The sequence below is a fragment of the Mytilus galloprovincialis genome, chromosome 5 (genome assembly GCF_965363235.1).
Source record: "Mytilus galloprovincialis chromosome 5, xbMytGall1.hap1.1, whole genome shotgun sequence".
Lineage (NCBI taxonomy): Eukaryota > Metazoa > Mollusca > Bivalvia > Mytilida > Mytilidae > Mytilus > Mytilus galloprovincialis.
The window spans coordinates 60,917,798-60,943,565 of record NC_134842.1 but is presented as its reverse complement, the minus strand read 5'-3'; the positions used below and the strand labels follow the sequence as shown (position 1 = coordinate 60,943,565).

Sequence of the window (25,768 nt, the reverse complement as noted above, 5' to 3'; positions counted from 1 at the left end):
AGTTGTAACTGAATATCAATAGGCAATGATATGTGTTTTATCTTCCTGTAGAGAGCAAACATTGCTTTTTGTGCTTGATCAAAAATCCTTTTTCTAGCAGTACAAAAATTACCGTTATAATCAAAAGTTATTCCTAAATAATTGTAGGAATCTACAACTTCTATAGCATTACCATATACATGAAAATCAAAGTTGTCTCGTACCTTTTTTTTTACTAAACACAATATTTTTGTTTTATCTATATTAACTTGGAGTTTCCATATGTTACAATATTGTTCAAAAACATCGAGTGCATGTTGTAGTTCTTCCTTACTATCAGACATAATAACAGTGTCATCCGGTACAAAATTACAAAGATTTTAACTAACACTTGTAACAATTCTTCACAGTTTTTAGAAATATATTCTAAATCTTTTACATCATTTTCCACAAAAAAGTTTTCTAAATCATTCAAAAACGCCGAAAACAAAAACGGTGATAAATTTTCACCCTGCCTAACACCAACACCACAGTTGAAGAAAGTTGAACTTTGGTTACCATATCGAACACATGTCTTTATATTTTGATACATATTATAAATAACTGTAAATATTTTCCCAGTAATGTGAGATTTTTGAAACTTTTGCCATAACTCTGTTCTCCAAACAGTGTCAAATGCTCTCTTAAAATCCACAAATGTGCAAAACAATTTTTTGCTCATCGAAAAAAATATAGATAAAATTGAATGCAGCACAAAAATATTATCGGTAGTTGAAAATCCTTTTCTAAATCCAGCCTGAGATTCTGATATAAGTTCAACTTCATCTGAGAAACTATTTAATCTCTCATTTATTATTGATGAAAAAGTTTTTCCTAAACAAGAGTTTAATGTTACACCTCTATAATTTGCAGGGTCTGCTTTGGAACCTTTATTCTTAAAAATAGGAATCATAATACCAAGAGACCATAACTCTGGAACTATTCCTGTATCTAATACTAAATTAAAATTTTTAACATACATTGGCATAAGATCATATACAGTACATTTTATATATTCATTAATTATTTTGTCACATCCACTAGCTTTATCATTTTTTAAGTTTTTTACACTTTTTAAAATCTCATCTTCGGTCACAGGTTCCAAATTTTCATAATAAACTTTAAAATAGTTTTGCGAACAAAATTAAAGTCTATGTAAAAATAAAAATAAGCACCTATCAAAACAAAAAAATATTAAAAAAAATAAATATTTGCTAACTAGTGCTTTCAATGATATATTTTAAGTCTACAATTTTTTTTAAGATTTAAAACTTTTAAAACAATAGAATTTACTGTTCTAAAAAAAATGTAGTTAATCATTGTTTAAAGGGGTCCGTGACACCATAACAATATGTTTTTATGAGAATAAGTAATCTAATTATACCATGATAATAAAATCCAACGGTCCTACTAAAAAGCGCCCGGGAAAAGAAAAAGCGCCCGGGGGAAAGAAAAAGCGCCCGGAGAAGAAAATAAGCGCCCGGGAGAAGAAAATAATAATATTTTATAACAATATTTTTTTTCCTTAAAAAATAACTAATCATTGCTTATTTTGTCCTTAATATAAATGGGGATATGAGGTCTAATATTTTCGCAACTGCATGGTGAACACTTTTTATACAGATGCTGAGATAGATTTACTATATCATTTTATAAAACTAAAACTGCTTCAATATGTTCAATGGCTATGCTTATCAGGGTTTTAATGCGTAGACTTAAATTTAAACCAAACACCTATTTTTTACCCTCTTGTTTTAACTACGGTACATGTATAGTACTGCTTTTTTTCATGTGCTGATTTATTATGTGTACCTCTTTTGATTAAATTAATATTTATCTGTGAAATTTGGGTTGTCTTATACATTTTTCATTTTGATATCATTTTTGAAAAAACATGTCTTTTAATGTCTTACATTTTATAAATCTTCCGCATAAACTGTGATCCATTATTATCAATTTTTCGAAAAGTATTCATATATCATTGTTAAAATTTGAAATATTCATACTTGTTTTTGTGCTTTATTATAAATGTCTATTATCTCGGAATTTGCAAATTACTTGTCTAAAATAAAAACAAGTTGCCTTCTTTAAAAAAAGAAATGCAATCGTAAACCCAAATGCTTGATTTTCATTATATATTAGATAACTGTTGAATAAAGATGTATTGTTTTACATTACTTTTGTTGTATAAGAATTGGGAACTGACATTGATTGTTTACTTTTTTAAAAATGTAATACCGGCTTCACACATCAACGTATAGCTCCGACGTACGTTGGTCGTGGTAAAAAAAATCATGCACGCTACAAATACGCTAGTAATTTTGGATGCATTCAACCTGTCAGTCATATCTGTATCGTGTGCACAACGAACTTAACGCGTGTATTGGGGTGCGAGAAGCGTACCTAAGCGTTTATCGGGCGTTCAGGTGGCATATGTTGGCGTTTGTCTAACGTAGATGGAATGTACGCTACGAAGGAAAAAAGTCATGATGATTGAACGTATTTGAGACGTGTCCTGGTCGTATCTGGAACGATAATCCGTGCTTTCGGAGTGTCTGGGACTTTATGGTGTGTTTATTTTAAGTAAAGTCAAACGATTTTGAAGCGTATACAACGTGCCCTTAACGTGTCTCAAACTTATCTGTAGCGTTTTCAACGACCTTGTAGCGTGCATATATTTTGTGCGTGTAGTGTAAAGGTATACGCTTGACACACGCTTGAGCTGAATGAATTTTTATGCTCCATTTCATGTAGTTAAAGCGTTCACTAAAGCGTATACCTTTTCATTTCGACGTACTTCAAACTTATGCAACGCGCGTTTAACGCTTGCTTAAGCGTTCCTCTGGCGAGCAACTAAGTTACGCATACGGACTTTGTTCATTTTCTGTTTTGACTGATTGTTTTACATTGTCATTTCGGGGCCTTTTTTAGCCGACTATGCGGTATATGTGCTTTGCTCATTGTTGAAGGCCGTACTGTGACCCATAGTTTGTTATTTCTGTGTTATTTTGGTTTCTTGTAGATAATTGTCTCATTGACATCATACCACATCTTCTTTTTTTTATATTTGATATCTTATCGCCGACCATGCTAAAATTGCATGCATGATTAATTTTAAGGGTATCAGTCGTAATTAAAGTGGCACATTTAATTCGTTGTGTCATTGCTTGAAGTATTATTTAAGATTTATGATCGAAATTAAAGCGGCACTTTTATGGTGCAATTGTTTCTAACTAAAGTTTTGAAAACGTTTTGAGGCGTTTGTTGTTATTTTCTAGCTGCTACAGAAGTAGACACATCGTTCAATAATTCTTTTCTGACTCTATTTGAACTTTCAATAATTCATGCTCATGTTGTTGAAAAACATACTTTAAAATTAGAAACAAATTAAATTTGCATGTATTGTATTAACAAACGAAAAACGACAAAACATTTGCATAGTCAAGTGTATTTTTTTTTAATATATTTTAGTTGTAGGTTTCCGTTTTATTTTATTTTTTCATATTCAATATCTATTTAATTACATTTTTAATAACCAATAATCACAAACAATAACTGTAATTTAATCATATGCAAGAAAGACTTCCCTTTAATTTCAGTATAAAAAAAATAAATAGCTTTCTTTTTACATCATGAACATCTTCCCTAAACTTAAAATCTAAAATAAAATGATACTTATACTTTTTTAAAGATTTTATTTTTAATTATTCCCGTTCAGAATATAAATCGCATTGTTTACATGAAATCTTATCTCATATCTAAACACAGCTGGTTTCAACGTTTGACTCTAATTAAAATACTACGCATGTAGGTTAATATTAGCAGCTTGTAATCGTGTGCAAGGAAATATTATATCATAATAAATTTCAGATCATACGTAAAATATCTCTATAGCAACTTAAGATGCTAATGCTTATTCAACAGATTAGTAAGCTATTGCGCATGTATTTGAAAGGTGGTCCTAGAAAGAACAGAAGTGTTCCGAATAACATCCGGTGTTCCGAAAGACTACAGATATCGTCTAATATATACTGCGTAAACCCCCTCAGGGGTTTACGCAAAAAAAATCAATGTTCAATCATAACTTAACAAATTTGTCTCATGCCAATAAAATATCTATATATTTTCCCCGGGCGCTTTTTCTGTTCCCAGGGCGCTATATTTTCTTCTCCGGGCGCTTTTTATTTTCCCCGGGCGCATTTTCTTTACCCGGACGCTCCCGGGCGCTTTTCAGTAGAAAACAGCGCCCACGGAAAAGAAAAAGCGCCTGGGGCTTTTATAGATCTTGTTTTGGCATGACAACTTTGTGTCGATAAAATAAGTTATGCACATTGATTTTTTTTTTAATTTCAGAGAAGTATTTTGCAAATTCAGAAAATAGACATTTGTAATAAAGCAGAAAAACAAGTCTGAATGTTTCACTTTTAACTATAATATTTGAATACTATAACAATGGATCGATCACAGTTTATGCTAAAGATTTCAAAAATGTAACTGATGTGCAAAAGACATGTTTTTCAAAAACGATATAATTAGTTATCAAAGGTACCAGGATTATAATTTGGTACGCCAGACGCGCGTTTCGTCTAAGACTCATCAGTTACGCTCATATCAAAATATTTATCAAGCCAATTAAGTACGAAGTTGAAGAGCATTTAGGATTAAAAATTCCAAAAAGTTGTGCCAAATACGGCTAAGGTAATCTATTCCTGGGATATAAAAATGTAAAATGCAAAATCAACAGTGTGTACAATTAACGATTGTTAAAAACGAAAATGGATGTACAGTAAAATAATGATATATTAAAATTCCATAAGCGTACCTTTTGAATTGTTCAAGTGAACAAACAGTTTTATTATTTTCTCTCTATTATTTATATAATGTATCACAAATCTCATCTCTGTCAATCGTAATAAAGCTGATGTGTATATGTACGTGTATTCATCTGACTGGTCATGGGGAAAAAACCTTTACATGAATAACTCACATTTTTGTCTGTGAGGAACATCTCAAAGTCTGCCAATTCCAGATCGTAGCATCGTACATATATATATCCCCATTTATATTAAGGACAAAGCAAGCAATTATTATTTTTTTTTATTCAGGAAAAAAATAATTGTTATAACATATCATTAAAAAGTCATTTGCACTGAGGGGAGTGGACACAACGCCTGCATAAATATTACTGTTTTACCACTTTATATATGATGTTTGATATGTTAATTTTTATATTGTGTATATTGTATTGTATTGTTTGTATATGCCTTCAACCCCCAGGGGTATAAATGTGCATTTCATTAATAAATAAATTATTATTTTATTCTCCAGGGCGCTTTTGCTTTTCCCCGGGCGCTGTCTTTTCTTCCCCGGGCACTTTTTCTTTTCTCCGGGCGCTTTTTCTTCACCCGGGCGCTCCCGGGCGCTTTTTAGTAGGACCGTTGTCGAAATAATTATGACATCTTGAAAGGCTATTATATTTTTTGTCTTTGATGCCTTACTTCGACGTAAGGCGTCAAAGAAAAAAATATAATAGCTTCCAATTATTTGGACTAGTAGGACCGCAATTATTATATTAAGCAAATTTGCTATTTAGCTGGCACTGATTAAATTGTATCTCAATAATCTAACTGGCATTAAAATGTAAGAATAATAATTAAATATAATTTTTTTTATTCAAAACCTTTTGTTACTGTTGCTCATACATGTATAAACACTTAAACTTCTTATCTAAAAAAAAATTTAAAAAACTATGTTGCGTACACATGGAAAATTTCAAAAAAAAATAAAAACATGTTGAATCTATTTAGAATAGAAGTGAAGTAATAAGATAAATTTAAAAGTAAAAAATACAAATATGATAATAATCACCTTGTAGCTATACTACATTCTGGAAACTAGTATACTCTTTTCATTTACGGAACCAACATTGTGATTGTGTTCCCGATGCAATGGCAGAATGGCCTTAGCTTTCAGTACCATTAGAAGACTTGAGAAATACAATTATAATCAAGTGATTATCTGGCTTGGTCTTTTTTGAACATAAACCGTGAAAAAATAAAAATTTCATCAGACACATTTTTTTTTCAGTATAAGAAAGGAAAGGAAATGGTCCTTGATTTTTATAATTATATTTGAGAATTAAAAGTTGAAAAAAAAGATTAAAACATAAAAATGTAATTGTATTTATTTTTGTATTTTCTCATTTAAAAAAATATCATGTAAGTTACACAGACGCTGTTCCTTATTAATCTAGCTCAACCCAATACACATTAGGAATTTATTTTTTTCTAAATTTTTTTTTCTCCAAATTTATTTATCATATATTGAGTTTCAAAAGTTGATTTTTAACTGCTGAAAATATGATTTTTGTGAGGTCGTGTTAAGTCCCAGGAAATTGTGAGAATGCAGGATTTTTCACGATTAACACCAAGCAAGCAACTATTAATATTGTCTGTCATGTCTGTTTTATGATGTAGTTTTGCATACCACTATTTTTATCACTGGTAGGATATTTAAACCATAGATTTTACACAGATTTGAAAATCAACTTTTTTTATAAATATTTTAGAAAAAAATATATTTAATAATGTATTTACAAATGTGTTTTCATGCTCTTAATTAATATTATAAAGTTATAAATTATTTATTTATGAAAATCTTTTATTTTTGATTGTACTGTATTTTTATTAATGCTTGATATTGTGATAAAATGATTTTAAATTATTATTAAGCTTTTTTATTCTCTAGTAATCACATCAATGAACAGTTTTATTCAGTGCCGGCTAAATAGCAAATTTGCTATTTTACCGGTGCCGGTCAAATAGCCACTGCCTTATATTAAATCAGAGACATATAATATGTATTATCTGATTAAATTAAATCAATTCATTTAAAATTTCAAATTTAAGTTCCCAAATGAACCCCGGAAATATATAAATATAGTTCTTTCTTAAATATTTATATAACTAGGTAATGAATTTCAGTGAATGTTATATTAAAATGTGTACGTTTTTTAAGGCAAAAATGGCACACCCCTACCAAAATAATATCGAAGTTACCGCCCCCCCCCCCCCCCCCCCGTGATCGTGGTGTGTAACTGATAGCTTTGTCCGAGTCTGAGGTCTGAGTATGTATGTATGTACTGGTAGATTCCTCCGTTATTCGGAGCACCCCTCGAGAACTGCGAGGGTACAGTGGAATCCGTGTACACTCCCTTTCGGGATTAATGGAGATGTGTCACTAACTTATTTACAATGTGCAATATTTACAAGGACAATCCCCACCCCAACACAAAGGGAGTGCTAGGACACCGGGATATCTGTTATTATGGTGGAGGAAGCCGAAGTACTCGGAGAGAACCACCGGGACACTCGGCGGAAACAGACAAACCGAAGAGATATCAGTACCTGATTGATCTCCAGGTCAAAGCAGGGGACAACTTTGACCAACCGAGGCCCCCAAAGTACCCATTCTAGTTTAAACTCCGGTCTGGGTACCAGAGACGTGTGTGAGAGGGTGAAAATCAACCTTCTGGTGTACTGATATTTTTAGCATCCCGAGTCAGAATCGAACTCAGGACCTTCAGCACTGTAGCCATCGGTCTTAACCACTAGACCACGAACTGAGTACATGCTCTTCTCCCCGGTACAGCAAAGCCCCAGGTACTGAGAATGATTTGGCGCCGTCGCCGTAAACAGCTATAAAAAGTATTGTATTTTCTGTGGGAACAGTATATCTAACATATATATGTTCCTGATGTACTTCAGATCTATTTCAGAAGAAGTGCTTTTGATAAATAATTATCATTTGTATCTTGATGTACAAAATGTATAAAATAAGTTGCTTTCTTTAAAAAAAAGAAAAGCAATACATGAACCTAAGACCGCTGACTGGTCACCAAAAGATTGTTGCTGAATTTGAGTTTGCTTTGACGTGACATAATTAACTTGAATAGAAGAAGCCAGTTGAAAGTGTGAAATTACAGTTACTATTTGAATATACATTTTAAAGTTCAACTTTATTCATTACTTGTGAATGCACATAATTTTTCAGATGATAACCCTTTTGCAAATCCCCGGATGACTTATGCAAATTGCACAAACCAATCACAATTTGAATTTATGCACTTAGTTTGCTTTATAATCTGGAATTCTGGATGCATTTATTTTACCTATCGTATCATTTATTTTGTTTCCTGTTTGGATGCCTTTACAGTGTTCCCGCCTGCCCTAAATAGAAGGGTGCCTTACCCATGGTGCCCTAACCCCTGCCCTTCTGCCCTCCAAAGCCAAAGAATGACCCCCTCTGTTTGTTTCAAATGGTATTTTTTTTCTCCAATGAGTATTTGGCAAAGGGAGGGGGTAATGTTTTTTTTTGTTCTAATTGTATTTTAATGGATCTGAGATACTACACAAACAAACAATTAACCTCACCCTTTTTCAGTAATGCATTTATGAGTGAATCGTTGCAATTGTTTGAGTAAAGACCAGTGACAAATATTTCTGTCAGTGTGTACGTCCAGTCGATTCGGGAAGACCTTTTCAAATGAATTATATGTTCGGCAATGATGATGGAATAGTCTTGATAAAGGGTTAATAAGGCTACGTAAAGTGTTTTTATAACAAATAAATATATATCAAGGTTAGACAAATATTTCTGTAAAGAACTTTATTAATAATTGTTATAAGTATCAATTTTATATAAAAATCATTTCTTTTTTAAATATACATGGGAAAATTAAAGTTCTAAATGCCTAGTTTTGTGTACACTTAACCTACACAAGGCCTACATCGACTATCGACTGCATGTAGACAAAACATAATTTAAACTACATGTAAACATTGAGTTTTATCAATGGGAACGTAATTATGTTTGGTTTATGTGTGAGTTACACTAACACAACACCGAGTTTATGTCAATGTGAACACGGCCTTTGAGGTTCATCATAAAAGAGACATACTATATAACACAAAAGTCTCTGATCATAACAAATGGACAAATTTATACATGTATGGCTATGTTTTGATTTGAAAAACTACTCTGAGTACAGACTAACCTGTGCAGTTACAAAAGTTTGAAGGCCTGGTTGCCAGGCAACCCTCCGATTCAGGTTTCATATTGGGTTACAGTTCACTAGTCAGACTTTCATACATGTAGCTTGAGAATTCTTTGTAACTTTATACATGTAAATATATCTCTTTAAGTGTGTTCTGAGGACAAGATTCCTTGTTTGTTTTTTAGGAAAGGGAGAGAGTATCTGGGACAGATTTACACATAGTGGTCATGTACCAGGTGGAGCCACTGGTGATACTGCAGCAGACAGCTTCAATAAATACTCAGAAGATATCACTTGTATTCAACATTTAGGGGTAAATACATTTAATAAGTATACCTGTAGCCCTTTTCACCAAAAAATCTTAAGTGTAAAATTTATCGTAAGTCTAAAACATCCCTTAACAATTCAACTAAATATTTTTATCGTAAGATTAATTTTACACTTAAGGGCATACGATACAGTAGAGATCCCTCGTTGATTTTTTCTTGAAAGTTTGGTACAAGGTCAATTTTAATGTGTACTTTCGAAATATGCAAAGAAAAATATACCTTCATGACTTACTTTTTCGGATAATTTGGTTTGAAATTTGCATCTTTGAGGTAAAAACCCAGAAATTCCATAAATAAGGACTTTTACGGAAAGTAACAATACTTTTGAACGAACAGTCATAACTTAACCAGATTTTTTGTGAAATGATCCCTAGATCTATGGCATCAACATAATGTGACAAATTTAAGGTTAAACTAAATTGTTATTTTCTGAATTTATATTACTATTAGTGAAATAAAGATATTGACAACATTTGTGATTCTATTCAGAGGTGCAGAAAAAATTTGATCGTTGATTTTTCCTTTAAATTTTGACGAAGCGTTCTTTTAACATTACTTAATTGATTGCAAAAGAAAAAACTGGGGGTCCATGTGCTTGTTTTTTCAATAAAAGCAATAAACATTGATTTTTAATGGCAAACGGGACGTTTGCCAATAAGGCGCTAAACTACGTTAAAATAAGTTTTAATCGCAAAAACGTCATGATAACTTCCCCGCCGGTCACAACAAAGCCGTAATATAGTGGTTATCCGTAATATAGCATAAAATATTTGCCAAACCTTTATGAATTGTTATGATACTTGGGTAGAAAAATTCGTAAGGGCTCCGCGGAACCCAGTGTCTCGCCTACTTTTGCTATTAATAGCAGACTCAACAAAAAAGCAGAAAAAAATTAAAATAAAAATATTTCTTTCGATACTATCTTTAGATTGTAAGAAGCTTTTTCCAAGTTTGGTAAAATTCCAGATTAGTTTATGAATCTAATATTTTTTTTTTAATCTTTAACTGCAGACTGTATGTAATGTTAACTGGAAGAAAAACTAAGTCAAATTATTAGTAAAATACGGAAAAACAGGAACAAAATGTAACAAAATTTCCTTCTAGATACTATCCATTGATCACACACAAGCTTTGGTACAAATCCAGGTTAGTTTCAAAAGTTATTAAAATTTCAAAAACTTTTAACAATAGAGTGAATATTTGTGGACGCATCCGACGACGCCGACGACGACGACATGTAGGATCGCTATGTCTCGCTTTTTCGACTAAAATCGAAGGCTAGACAAAAAGTATTCTAGTAAATTACTTTTAGAAAAGAAACGTTTGAAAACAAAAAAGTTAAATCTGATAAAAAAAAATATGTGCATAAGTCCTACAATTCATGTAGACAACACAGCTGAGTATAATAGTTTTAATAATTCAAAAGGCCCCGACATGACACAATGTGAAAACATTATAATCAGGACAAATGATGAAGATAAATGAAGTAAAGGTCACTATACGGCCTGCAACAAAACAAAATCAAAAGCCACACCGATTAGTTAAGAATTGAATGCTTCTTTTTGTAAATTTATTGGAGTGTAAAAGCGTTGACCAAAGTACATTTTGTATGAAGCGCGGAAGCGCTTCATTCTAAAAATGTGCGCACGGTCAACGCTTTTACAACCCTATAAAGTTACAAAAAGAAGCATTCAATACTTATAATTACATTTTTTTGCTATGATCATGAAAACACGTATTTTACATATTTTTTTATTTAATTCACCTGTGCACTTTATTGTTGGACCACGTGTTATCATGAATGAAAAGTTGTATTGAGCAATGCAACAGCTTACGGAATAACACGTGATGTGCAGTTAGCCAATGAGAATAAAGTATTATAATGAAACATACATCTAATGTAATTATTCAGCTTTAAAAATCCCCGATATGAAAATGTGAAACGATTCAAATAAGAAAAACTAACGGCCTACTCTATAGGCATTATATGAAAACAAAACCATACCCACATTAAATCGGGTCAACTTAGGCACTACTCTGAACATATATAAAAAGTGAATATTTAGAGCGGTCTTGAACAAATTTATGTCGTAATTATTCAACATAGTCCATTACGGTGTAGTTTAACATTTTATTGGAAGTACAGCCGTCGGTATTAGAGCATGAAATTGCATGATTCTGTATCATTAGATAAGTTACCTAAGCTTGTTTTCGGGGTATTCTCTTTTATTATGGTACACATAATTAATGACGTAGAGAGCAACCATTTATTAAGACATTTATTTTTCAGTTTTCGTTTTTCGACTCTATCAATCAATTTTTTTTTTTAAATTGAAAAAATTGGACAATATAGCCTAAGGAACAGGAAACATCTGGATTCAGAATTTTAATTAATTTCGCCACCTGCTTGACCACAACATTTCTTTATGGGGAAAAACATTACCCCCTCCCTTTCTAACTTTGACGTTAAATGGTCGTTCCCTTACTTTTCTGAATAATACCTCCAATCTAGGAGTAGGTGCAACCACATTGTTTGTCCGTCCGTCCGCTGGTCCAAGAAATATTTTTTCTTATCTAAGATACTACCTCACAGAGTAACTTCATATTTGTTGTCTTTGGTCAGCAGCTTAACATCATGAGCTGCAACGTGTGAACACTTTCCTGGTTAGTCAGATACCTAATTCCTGAGTGCCATTTTTTTCTCTCAATATGTACATAAGGATATACTTAGCACATCAACGGATGCTTTGTTCTATAATACCGTGCTTATGACTGTTTCTTTTTAACTGACAGTTCTTCTTCATACACATACACTTGGTTAAATTCTAAATTGCCGTTTAACGTTTTCAAGAATGTACCTATTCAAAGTCAGAATCAGTAGGAGTCGTTTTCTTTATTTATTATGTTATTTTGTCATTTCGTTGATAGTCTGTTAAATTTATCAGTGAAATTCTCCGTACGATTTATCGTTTGCCAAATAGTGTAGATACTAAATATTTATCAAGACAGTACGTTGATACCTAAATTACTTATTGGGCTTTTTGTGTAGTTGGGTTTCTGTCTCAGCGACGTATTATTATTTACATATCTTTTATTCATTTCCTATATGAAATAAAACACATGTAAAATTTTGTATGTGGATTTGATTTTTTTTTCTCATTTCAAATTAATACTGTTTACTTCTTAACTTTAATTAATAATGAATAAATATAACAATTCTTGTGATATGGACAATTTTTTTAGCAGGTACTTTTTTCAAATCCGCCCAACCGGGTTTATGACGTCAATGAATTTTCCGCAAAAGTGATCTAAAGCGACGTCGCAAAATTTAATCGTACCTATTAGAAACATCGCGAAATCACAACGTTCTGATTACCAACGTCGCGGAAACAACATGACAAGTTTCGACAACGTTATTATCTGCCCCTGCTACTGTATCGTATTCCCTTAAGATTTTTTGTGAAAAGGGCTACTGGTTAATTATGTATCATACTCAAAAGATATTACTTATATTTAAATTAAGGGGTTAGTTATAGCTATATCAGGTATATATCATAAAAGATATCACTTATATTTAAATTAAGGGGTTAGTTATAGCTATACCAGGTATGTATCATAAAAGATATCACATATATATTCATTTAGGGGTTTGTGATAGTTAGACCAGACTCATAAGACGTCACTTAGAGCTTACGGTCGTCAACATGGAGCCTTGGCAAATATATGATTCCCAATAAGACAATTATCAATGACTATATATGATGAGGACTATCCTTTTCGGCTGTTGTCTGCTCTATGGTCGAGTTGTTGTCTCTTCGACACATTCCCCAATTTCCATTCTCAATTTTATTAACATGTAACCTAAACAATAATAAAGCAAAATGTATACTTAATGATAGCTATTGAACAACAGTAGACAAATGTAAAACAACTTAATATAATTTAATTTTGGATGTAACACGTCTTCTGATTGGCTGACGTTATTTTGTTATGAGCCCATAGACATAATTTGGTCATGTGACTGTGACGTCATCAACGTTTTTTGCATGTTTTCTACGGTATAAAATGGAATTTAGAATTAATTAAATTATAAGAAATGACTGTAATATTTTATCTGTCTATTCGAAATAACATAAAAAATGTGGTGCACACTGTTAAATAACCCTCTACGTGCGTTATTCAGTGTGCACCAAATTTTTTATGTTATTTCTTCATAGACAGAAAAAATATTACAGTCATTCCTTAAAGAGAAAACTGATGGCCTTATTTTATACAAAAAAACCAGTGTATAGACATGATATAGATTACATTGTAAGTGACTTAGAAATGTGTTCTTCATTCCAAGCAACCAAATATTGGCCTTGCTGGCAAGAGAACTAAAAGGAATGTAAACCTTTAATTTACAAAATCTAACAAATGTATAATTGGTGCTGATAAGCATTAAAAAACAAAACATAATACAAAAAAATTATAATAAATTACCAAAACAAACATGTAGCACTTAAACAATTTTCATCCCAATGCACACTTCACAATAACAAAAGACAATTATGTCATGTATGTGATTGTAATATATAATATAATGAACCTGGTGATTCCCTATTATAGTGCATGTCAATATGACCACATGACAATACACTATCTTTATGTAATAGGCCCTCAAATAACTTTACAACAGAGAGTTGAATAAAGTACATTTAAACTAAACAACCCACTTTTATATTCTTAATGGAAAACAAAGTTGATGCAAATTGGAATTTATTCCAAAATAATGGGAAAAAGCATGCTTTATAAATGTAGTAGGACAACGGGCAAACAAAATTAAAAAAAATCCCAAACAAAAATAATTATCATTTTAATAAAAGTACAAAACCCAAAATCACAAGCAAATAAGCTTAAATATACTTTTGTGTTGACCATTTATTCAGTTAAATGACATGCACAGGGCCCAAATCAGTGTTTTTTTCATTTCCAATCAACACAGCTTAAATTTAATCATGTTAATTGAACCTCCTTTTGTGCCAGAATAAGTGATCACATATGTGACCCGCCATGACATTTCCAAGCTTATGGAGGTAGAACGTCATTGTTAGAAATATTATAAACAGGATCAATCTCGAGATTCAATGAAATACGTATTGCGAAGAAGAGATGAACACTTTCCTTGGCTTCTTTTTTGCAGACGCCGAACTATACATCATATATAAGTTCGTAGAAGTTTTAGTTTATCGTTTGAAGTGAAAAATATTTGAATCAACATTTTAAATTGATACACAAAAAAAAATTAAATTTCTGCTCTGTAGATTTCCTTTCATACATGTCATAAATGAAGTCTGAAATATATCCATAATAATGCATTTAAGAGAACACCTACTTATAAACTGTTACATGTTGCATACTATGTAAAGAGACATGCATAATAAATCTAAAATAAAAAAAGGAATTCTTAAAGCTTATTTTTACCAATTTTAAACATATTTCAACAAGTTTAAATTACATGTTCTAGAATAGAGCTACAAACAAAACAAAAATGCTGAGACTGCTCTAAAGATTTTTTTTCATAAATGAAGTTTGAAATATATCCATAATAAATTCACCAAATCAAATGCATATATGAGAACACCTCATAAACTGTTACGCGTCGCATACTATGTTTAGAGACATGCATAATAAATCTAAATTAAAAAAAAAGGAATTCTTAAAGTTTACTTTGACAAATTTTAAACTAATTTCAACAAGTTTAAATTACATGTTCTAAAATAGAGATAAGAATTGTTTGTATTGTAGTAAATTTAAGTCTTTGATATTTTATTCAAATACGCTATTGAACATCACTAAGGGGATGACCATTTGTTATTCTGGGTGGGGGGGGGGGGGGTCAGGAGGATTTGTTTTTGATCGGTTATTTATACTTGTAAACTAAGAGGACAGATTATTCATTTTCTGCACTATAGAAGCAAGATTTTTCATTTTCATTAAAGCAAGAGACTGATTATTCATTTCACAACTATATTTATGATATGCAAAATCATACAATTTTTAAAAGATTTGTTTATTATAAATAATACATGTATAGTCAAGTGTTTATGTATCATTTAATCAGAATTAATCATCATCCTCTGCAGAAATGAATCTTTTATATTCCAAACTGCATATACATGTATTGCATACATACATAGTATTAAAGTTTGGTTGTAACTAGCCTCTTATAAAAGTCTTGGAAATTGTATTTCTCCGAACGGAGAGAGGAAATTTTTTTTTGAAGGGTTTTGGAGTCACTGAAGGCCCAAGAAGCTATAGAACAAATGATGCAAAATCATGCTTTCTGGATGTTCAGAAGACATTTTCATAACTTTGAAAATGCAAGTTTTGTTTTAATCATTTTTTGACAATATTTTGGTCTCAAAGCAAAATGTATAAATTCAGTTTAAGACATAAGTTTCTAGGGACAACATCAAAAGACAAATGTGCATGATAAAGCAAAAATGGAAATTCACATAGTTAAGTCTGTGGCTACTGTTTTTTTTTTAAACTCATGATCGAGTTTATAACAAAATTACTAGATTACAAAAGGAATGCATCACTAACAGAATACAGAAAGACAATCAATGAACAAAAGACAAATAAATAAGAAACATTGATCCTAAAAAATCAGGGCTACATCTGAGGGATGCAAGGCAATCACCGTGAACACAATTTGATATGGAGACAAGCGTTTGGTTTTGAAACTTCTTACATGAGGCATTTGCCTCAATGTAGTTATGGCCCTGTTAAAATAAGAGTGAGGTACAGTTTCCTGAGACAATATATCTCAAGTTAAATGAAACCAATTTTAAGACATTTCAAGTACATTTAAATAATATTTATACTTTTATTATCAAAAAAATTGGGATGCGTTTCACAAATTTTTTTGGAGAAAAAATTAATTTATGAAGATTCTGGTGCCATCTCATACTTTCGATTAGACCTACTGAGTTATTTATTTTCAATACATTGCAAGTCAAGTAATTTTTTTTCTATCTACCGCAGAACATACCATTTATTTTTGTTATTATCAAGGCTGAGTTATTTATTTAAAAAAACCTCCTGCCCCCCCCCCCCCCTCCAGAATATCAAATGGTCGTCCCCTAAGAGCCAATAAATAAAATGATTTTGTGTTTTATAAATTAGTGCCTTCAATAAATAAAAGTCGTCATAGAACAGTCTCATTTCCATACCGGTATTCGAAATGACTCGTTGCTTTTTCAACAAAAATACATGTCATAAAATCATGACTAGATCTTCTAGATAAACATACAAAAAGCAAATTTTAGACATGTACCCTCCTAAGCCTTGAAGTGGCTAGTCACATATAGTTAATGGAGTTTTTCTCACAATGACTTTCTACCTCCATAAGCCTGGATATGTGGTGGCTGGTCACATATGTGTAGGTGAGATATCTGTAGAAACTTATTGAGTTTTTTTTCTAAGCTATCTATAGCTCACTAAACGGGTTTTATGTCATTATAATATTAAAAGCCTTTCAGAGACCACTTGTCAATAACAGACCAAAAACAGCTAAAAAAAACATTTGCCTTTGAAAATAGACCACCATTTTCTTTTGCAGTCTCTCGGTCCAAAATTTCATGATTGATTAGACATGGATATGCAAAAGTGAACTGTATCCTATAAACATGATAAAAGTCATATTCATCTTCTAAATAAATGTTTTTAAATTTTTCTTGCTGAAAAAGTGAGAAAATTGTGGTAAAAAAAACAATGAAAAATTGACTGCAATAATTCTGACAAAATTCTATATACTAATAAAAAAAACAAGGAAAAGTGGTATGAAACATTCAAATGTATTCCATAATCTTACAAAGGTTTTGTATTTTCTTGCAGGCAAAGTATTTTAAACTTCAATTGTCATGGACCAGAATACAACCATTAGGTGATGGACCATTTAACATTGAAGGTATACAGCACTATCATAATGTCATTGCTGCTTACCAAGAAGCAGGGATTTCCATCATGGTGGAGCTATATCACTGGGATCTACCTCAGGCACTTCAAGATTTAGGAGGATGGCTCAATCCTACCATTGTTGATAAATTTGCAGCTTATGCAGATAGATGTTTCCAGGAATATGGCCTCAAGGTAGTATAGCACTTAGTGAGAAAAATAACCTGTGTAAATATGTAGGTGTAATAATAATAATGATAATAAATTCTTTATTTAAAGAGGGTAACAGAATTAGAACTAGTCTAATACTTATTGAGGCCCTTAAACAAAATTTGACGGGACATATTATGGTATACAAATTCTGGCGTCCGTCTGTCTGGCGTCCGTCTGTCTGGCGTCCACATGTTGCACTGTAACTTGAGAACCCCTTATCCAAATTTCATGAAACTTAACATAGTTGTTTCTTATGATGGTCAAACAATCTGTATACTTTTTGGTGATAATAAGATTTAAACTTTTGAGTTACGGAACTTAATATCTAAAACAGGGGTATTTATTTTTCACATGTCACGCTGTATCTCAAAAACAATTTCTAATCATTGCTTTAAACTTCACACACTATTTAATTATATTAATCTGAAGATCTGTATACTTTTTGGTGATGATTCAAAATTCTATTTTGGAGTTATTGAGTTTTTTTTTATAAAAAAAAAGAAGGGGGTTTTCACATGTTACATTGTATCTTAAAAACCATTAATGGCTATTGCTTAAAACTTAACACACTTCTTAATTATATTAACCTAAAGATCTGTATATTTTTTGTTGATGATTCAAAATTTTACTTTTAGAGTTATTGAGTTTTTTGTAAAAAAAAAAAGTTTTTTTTCACAAGTCGCGCTGTATCTCAGAAACTATTTATGATTATTGCATAAAACTTCTCACACAAGACGAAGGGCGTATCATGCTCTCATGGCGTAGCTGTTTATTATGTATATTTATTTAAAAATATAAACTGACACGAAGTCACATTTCTACCTATTACAATTAATATCATGAATGTGGTGACATTATATACCTTGATATAAACTACTACAATGTAGTACTAACTACTAGAAAGCTCTTACTTACACAAGTGAGGTACAGTTTAAAACAATATAAGTTATATGGTTTGCTACTGACCCTCTAAGGATCCATAGAGGGTTAGTAAAACCCATAGCCATAGGGGGTGAGGCTGTAGACTGAGTTTCCTATGGATTTGTAAGGTAAGTAGTGATCATCGAACCGTATAACGAGTTTATTCCACACAGAAATTTTCCTGCTGCGTTTTGTAGAAGAAAGAACAATGGAAATACAACATCAATAGACGACATCACCATTAACAGTAAATGTGACGTCATGAACTCCCTATGAAATTTACCAACCCCCTACAGATCCATAGGGGGTCACCATGTGACAGAGTTAAACTAATCACAACATGATATTTTACAGTAGTTCGAAAAACTATATCTGTTAAAATGACTACAAGAGTGCACATGCTGAAATGTCTCGCCTTTTATACTAATCATTGATATTATGTTGATAGTCATAAGTATAAAGCTAAGCTTTATTACAACTGTCACATAAACTTAACATTAACCAAGATAACTAAACAAAGACCAATGAATCTTGAAAATGACGTCAAGGTCAGATGAAATATGCCAGGCAGACATGTACAGCTAACAAAGCTTCTATACAACATATATAGTTGACCCATTACTTATAGTTTAAGAAAAATAGACCAAAACACAAAAACTTAACACTGTTCAATGAACCGTGAAAATGAGGTCACGGTCAAATAAAACCTGCGCGACTGACATAAAGATCATAAAATATTTACATACACCAAATATAGTTGACGTATGGCATATAGTATTAGATAAAAAGACCAAAACTCAATAACTTAACTTTGACCACTGAACCATGAAAATGAGGTCAGGGTCACATGACATCTGCCCGCTAGACATGTACACCTTACAATCATTCCATACAACAAATATAGTAGACCTATTGCATATTGTATGAGAAAAACAGACCAAAACACAAAAATTTAACTATAACCACTGAACCATGAAAATGAGGTCAAGGTCAGATGACACCTGCCAGTTGGACATGTACACTTTACAGTCCTTCCATACACCGAATATACTAGCCCTATTGCTTATAGTATCTGAGATATGGACTTGACCACCAAAACTTAACCTTGTTCACTGATCCATGAAATGAGGTTGAGGTCAAGTGAAAACTGTCTGACAGACATGATGACCTTGCAAGGTACGCACATATCAAATATAGTTATCCTATAACTTATGATAAGAGAGAATTCAAATTTGAACTTTTTTTCAAGTGGTCACTGAACCATGAAAATGAGGTCAAGGACATTGGACATGTGACTGACGGAAACTTCGTAACATGAAGCATCTATATACAAAGTATGAAGCATCCAGGTCTTCCACCTTCTAAAATATAAAGCTTTTAAGAAGTGAGCTAGCGCTGCCGCCGCCGGATCACTATATCCCTATGTCGAGCTTTCTGCAACAAAAGTTGCAGGCTTGACAAAAAGTGAAAAGATAAACATGTACACTGATGTCAATTTCAAGTTGTTATTATATTACAAATAATTTTGTTGATATTATAGGTGAAACAATGGATCACATTTCATGATCCATATACATTTGTTTATGGAGGATACGGAACAAAAGACATTGCCCCTGGTATTGATGGCCCTGCAGAGACTGTTTACAAGGCTGCTAGTAATGTCTTACTGGCCCATGCAGCTGTGTACTACAAATACAAGAACAACTACAAAACTAAACAGCAGGGTGAGCAGTCATAATATTTTAAATGTTTTTCAAATTAACATGGTAATGGAAGGAGAAGCTTTGGTCTCTAGTTTGCTACTTGAACTAATGACATTTTTTAAGCTATTAATTCGTTCCTTCAAATTTTAGAATCCCTTAAAATTCAATTATTTGAACCAATTCTATGCCTTAGATCTTGGATAGATTCTTACTTTAACATGTACATGCAACTTAAACATATTTATACAAATTGCAAGCTTTTGGTTGCATTTTCTTATCATGTATGGGATAAAAAAAACTTTTGTAAGAATCAGATAGTAAATTATTTGTTTGTATTTTTAATTTAAGGTGAGATTGGAATAACTTTACAGACCAATTGGTATGAAGTCTCAGATGACAAAGAATCAACAAGAAATAGAGGATTACATTTTGATATAGGAATGTGGGCACATCCTTTGTTTAAAGGACAGTGGCCTGAGGAAATGGAGGTCTATGCCAGAAATTTCAACATAACAAGTGTAAAGGGTAAATATATTATAAACTGGTATTCATTTAAAAATTTTTTTTTGTCTATAATGGTAATTCAGTGGTTGTCTGTCGTTTGTTTATGTGTAACATATTTGTTTTTCGTTCATTTTTCATATGAATAAGGCCGTTAGTTTTCTTGTTTGAATTGTTTTACATTGTCATATCAGGGCCTTTTATAGCTGACTATGTGGTATAGGCTTTGCTCATTCTTGAAGGCTGTACGGTGATCTATAGTTGTTAATGTCTGTGTCATTTTGGTCTCTTGTGGACAGTTGTCTCATTGGCAATCATACCACATCTTCTTTTTTTATAATGATTATAATTTCTTAATCAGTGTATAATCCTTTAAGATTTTACCCAATTTTCTTGCTGTTGTTAATTCAAAGTTTTTTCTTGTAAATTTAGAACTTGAATTATAAATTTTGTCAGCATTAAATTATGTGAAGCATTTCAGAAAAATCATTGCAATTAGAATTAAACTTTTCTCCATTGTTTATCAATCACAATGAACCCTAAAATTTCTGAATTTACAACATATTATTACAGAAGAATATAAAAAATATTAACTATTGAATTTCAGATTTCTGAACTGTGACAATTGAATCAGTCTGTATGACATTATATTGATCTGATTTTTGTTTGAACAGTTTCAGTGTCAAATAATACTGACAGATTGTTTGAAATTTATTAAACTGAACACTCATAAAATTCTGTGAACACATTTGACTTTTTATATTGTCATTTTAACTTTTGAAATTTGTTTGAACTTTCAGTCTTTGTAAGCAGATAACTAAAATTGGAGCAGTGTTTTATGTTAAACTACTTACTACAACTTGAAACCTCAGCTCTTATAAATTCCTAACATAACGTTCATACTCCTAGTTTAAGCTTTACCCAAACAAAACTTAAACATTAAATCAGACCATTACTATAAATTACATGATCCTTAAAGGTAGGCTATTTAATAGAAAACTTTTGATATTGCACAGAGTTATTTTTACAATTATTTTTTAACATTTCCAGGTACTGTAGATTTTCTGGATTTGCTGTATGTAGGAACCATGTTTGCTGATCCTGTTACAAGAGAAAATACTGAATTCTCATCTTTTAACAATGATAAACAACTCAGGACTTACAAATATGCGTATGTTAAAGATTATTGTAGCATAATTCTATGTTCTTTTCATGCATTGTATGTGTTAAAACATGCGTCATGTATATCACACTTTTATGAACAGTACATGTAAGTTCAGAAATTAATGATGTATTTCCAATAACTCCAGTATTTTTATATGAATTGCAACCACAAGGCTATACAGACAATATATTTAAAAAAAAAATGTTAGTTATTATACCCCACCTACAATAGTAGAGGGTCATAATGTTTTCTGGTCTGTGCCAGTTTGGCTGTAAGTTCATCCTTCTGTCCCGCTTCAGGTTAAAGTTTTTGGTCAAGGTAAGTTTCTGATGAAGTTGAAGTCCAATCAACTTGAAACTTAGTACACATGTTCCCTGTGATATGATCTTTCTAATTTTAATGCCAAATTAGAGGTTTGACCCAAATTTCATTATCCACTGAACATAGATAATGATAGTGCGAGATTAGCATCTGTGTGCCGGTACTAAGGACACATTCTTGTTTTTTATCAACTGAAACCATGTATACTTTTGACATATATATTTATTTCTTTTCATTTTATCCAAAGATCTGACACTGAAACAGCATCTGGTATAAGAAAAATCCTGAACTGGATTCACAAAGAATATCCAATATCAGTGATGTATATGGCAGGGTATCTTGGTAGACCAGCTGGTGGGACACAGTCTTTACAGGACACAGAACATGTCCAGTGGTACAAAACCCACATTAATCAATTACTGAAAGGTATAGTACATAAAAAACAATGGCTGTTGTTTATATTGCCAATGCATTTATTTTCCTGTACAAGTATGTTCATTTAAAAAGATGTAAGGCCACATTTTAGTTTTTCAAAGTATTAAACTCAAATAAATTTTAAAGGTGTTGCGAGTCTTTATGTAATTTTCGGCTTTTTTATTTGAAAGAGAGCATTAAGTCAGAATTAAGGAAGAAGCATTTCAAATAAACATAAAATAAGGAAGGAAAATTAAAATATTGATATCTGGCTAAGATTTCTCAAAACTGTATTGAAATAATGTTTATATATATATCATGTATATAGAACATCTCATCAAAGGGAGATAACCAAAAACTTCTAAAAACCAAATGAATTTCATGTCGAGATCTACTCTAACATAGTAAAGTCAATCATGTTCAGGCTTTCCAGAATTTAGATTTTCTGCTAGATCTGAACTATATATACAATGGGGCATCAATAAGTTTATATTTTATATATTTCAGCAATAAAAGTTGATAAAATTTCCAGCTTGAAAAGATTTTATGGTCGTTCATTGATCGATAGTTTTGAATGGACTGATGGCTATAACTTTAGCTTTGGATTTTGCATGGTGAATTATTCTGATCCTGCTTTGCCAAGGATACCAAAATTTTCTTCCTATTTTTACAATCAGTTAATAAAAGATAATGGTTTTGAGCCAGGATATCCTGGTATAGGAGGAGTATCAACAGCTATGGTGCCCAATGAGAACTCATTTCTCTACGGAAAATTTCCTGAACATTTCAAATGGTTTACTGCAACAGCTGCCTATCAGATAGAAGGTGGTTGGAATGCAGATGGTGAGTTGATGATAGTTGTTAACACATTGAGGTCATACAACTATGGGTATCAATTGTTCAATTACTGGTAGTTGAAAAGCTGTGCATAGTTATTTCATTTGTTAAGGCAAAAAAACAAACTAATAAGAACTATTGTAGTTATATAACTAGTTTATTGATATTAAATTCATATTATGTAACTTCAAGCGGGAGATTTAAAAAAATTCTTTCATTGGATAAATCATCATATTTAAATAGTTATATTTTGGAATGATATTAGTTCAAATAATTATGATGTCTTGAAAGGCTCTTATAATTTCTGGAAATATTCCAAAGTAATGATAAAATATGTTTCAATTCAATTTGAGATGTGCAACAACCAACAGATTTTTTTCCCTTTTTTCTTTTATATTTTAATTTTTGTGCTATAACTGTTTGTTTGTTGTTCTGGTTGGTTTCATTTTGCTTAAACATTATTCCTAGATCAAGGTAGATGTGTTTTACATAGTAACTCTTGGTATTTGTTAAACAGTTCATAAAAGCAAGGTTTTGCGCAAAGAGAGTTGAAGTGGCTCAAGACTGTTTAAAAAAAAAGTACAATAATTTTAGTTCAGTACTGATATATTGTACAATTGATATTTTATTATATATATGTGATGAAATATTTTAGGTAAAGGTGAAAGTTTATGGGATCACATATCTCATCTTGGTGTAGTAAAGAACAAGGACACAGGAGATGTAGCTTGTGACAGTTACCATAGATACAATGAAGATATACAACTTCTGACTGACCTAAAGGTAATAACAGATACCATAGATACAATAAAGATATACAACTTCTATCTGACCTAAAGGTAATAACAGTTACCATAGATACGATGAAGATATACAACTTCTATCTGACCTATCTGACCTAAAGGTAATAACAGATACCATAGATACGATGAAGATATACAACTTCTATCTGACCTAAAGGTAATAACAGATACCATAGATACGATGAAGATATACAACTTCTATCTGACCTAAAGGTAATAACAGATACCATAGATACGATGAAGATATACAACTTCTATCTGACCTTTAGGTAATTACAGTTACCATAGATACGATGAAGATATACAACTTCTATCTGACCTAAAGGTAATAACAATTACCACAGATACAATGAAGATATATAACTTCTATCTGACCTAAAGGTAATAACAGTTACCATAGATACGATGAAGATATATACAACTTCTATCTGACCTAAAGGTAATAACAGTTACCATAGATACGATTAAGATATACAACTTCTATCTGACCTAAAAGTAATGACAGTTACCATAGATACAATGAAGATATACAACTTCTATCTGACCTAAAGGTAATAACAGTTACCATAGATACAATGAAGATATACAACTTCTATCTGACCTAAAGGTAATAACAGTTACCATAGATACGATGAAGATATACAACTTCTATCTGACCTAAAGGTAATAACAGTTACCATAGATACAATGAAGATATACAACTTCTATCTGACCATGCTGACCTAAAGGTAATAACAGTTACCATAGATACGATGAAGATATACAACTTCTATCTGACCTTTAGGTAATTACAGTTACCATATATATGTTGAAGATATACAACTTCTATCTGAGCTTTGGGTAATTACAGTTACCATAGATACAATGAAGATTTACAACTTCTATCTGACCTTAAGGTTATTACAGTTACCATAGATACGATGAAGATATACAACTTCTATCTGACCTTAAGGTTATTACAGTTACCATGGATACGATGAAGATATACAACTTCTATCTGACCTTAAGGTAATTACAGTTACCATAGATACGATGAAGATATACAACTTCTATCTGACCTTTAGGTAATTACAGTTACCATAGAGACGATGAAGATATACAACTTCTATCTGACCTAAAGGTAATTACAGTTACCATAGAGACGATGAAGATATACAACTTCTATCTGACCTAAAGATAATTACAGTTACCATAGATACGATGAAGATATATAACTTCTATCTGACCTAAAGGTAATAACAGATACCATAGATACAATGAAGATATATAACTTCTATCTGACCTAAAGGTAATTACAGTTACCATAGATACAATGAAGATTTACAACTTCTATCTGAGCTTTGGGTAATTACAGTTACCATAGATACGATGAAGATATACAACTTCTATCTGACCTAAAGGTAATAACAGATACCATAGATACAATGAAGATATATAACTTCTATCTGACCTAAAGGTAATTACAGTTACCATAGATACAATGAAGATTTACAACTTCTATCTGACCTTTAGGTAATAAATAATAGGGTTTTCTGCACATTGAGATC

General features: G+C 31.6%; 1 protein-coding gene across 1 annotated transcript in view; it reads left to right on the top strand.

Annotated features, from left to right (window-relative positions):
• The window catches only part of LOC143076178 (uncharacterized), a 125,157-nt gene that overhangs the window by 24,271 nt on the left and 75,118 nt on the right, over positions 1-25,768 (top strand). The window contains exons 2-9 of the mRNA XM_076251871.1: positions 9,259-9,386; positions 17,284-17,538; positions 20,018-20,201; positions 20,529-20,705; positions 21,732-21,852; positions 22,415-22,593; positions 23,089-23,424; positions 24,074-24,201. Of these exons, the coding sequence (XP_076107986.1) occupies positions 9,259-9,386; positions 17,284-17,538; positions 20,018-20,201; positions 20,529-20,705; positions 21,732-21,852; positions 22,415-22,593; positions 23,089-23,424; positions 24,074-24,201 (1,508 nt within the window). The remainder of the gene's footprint in view (positions 1-9,258; positions 9,387-17,283; positions 17,539-20,017; positions 20,202-20,528; positions 20,706-21,731; positions 21,853-22,414; positions 22,594-23,088; positions 23,425-24,073; positions 24,202-25,768) is intronic.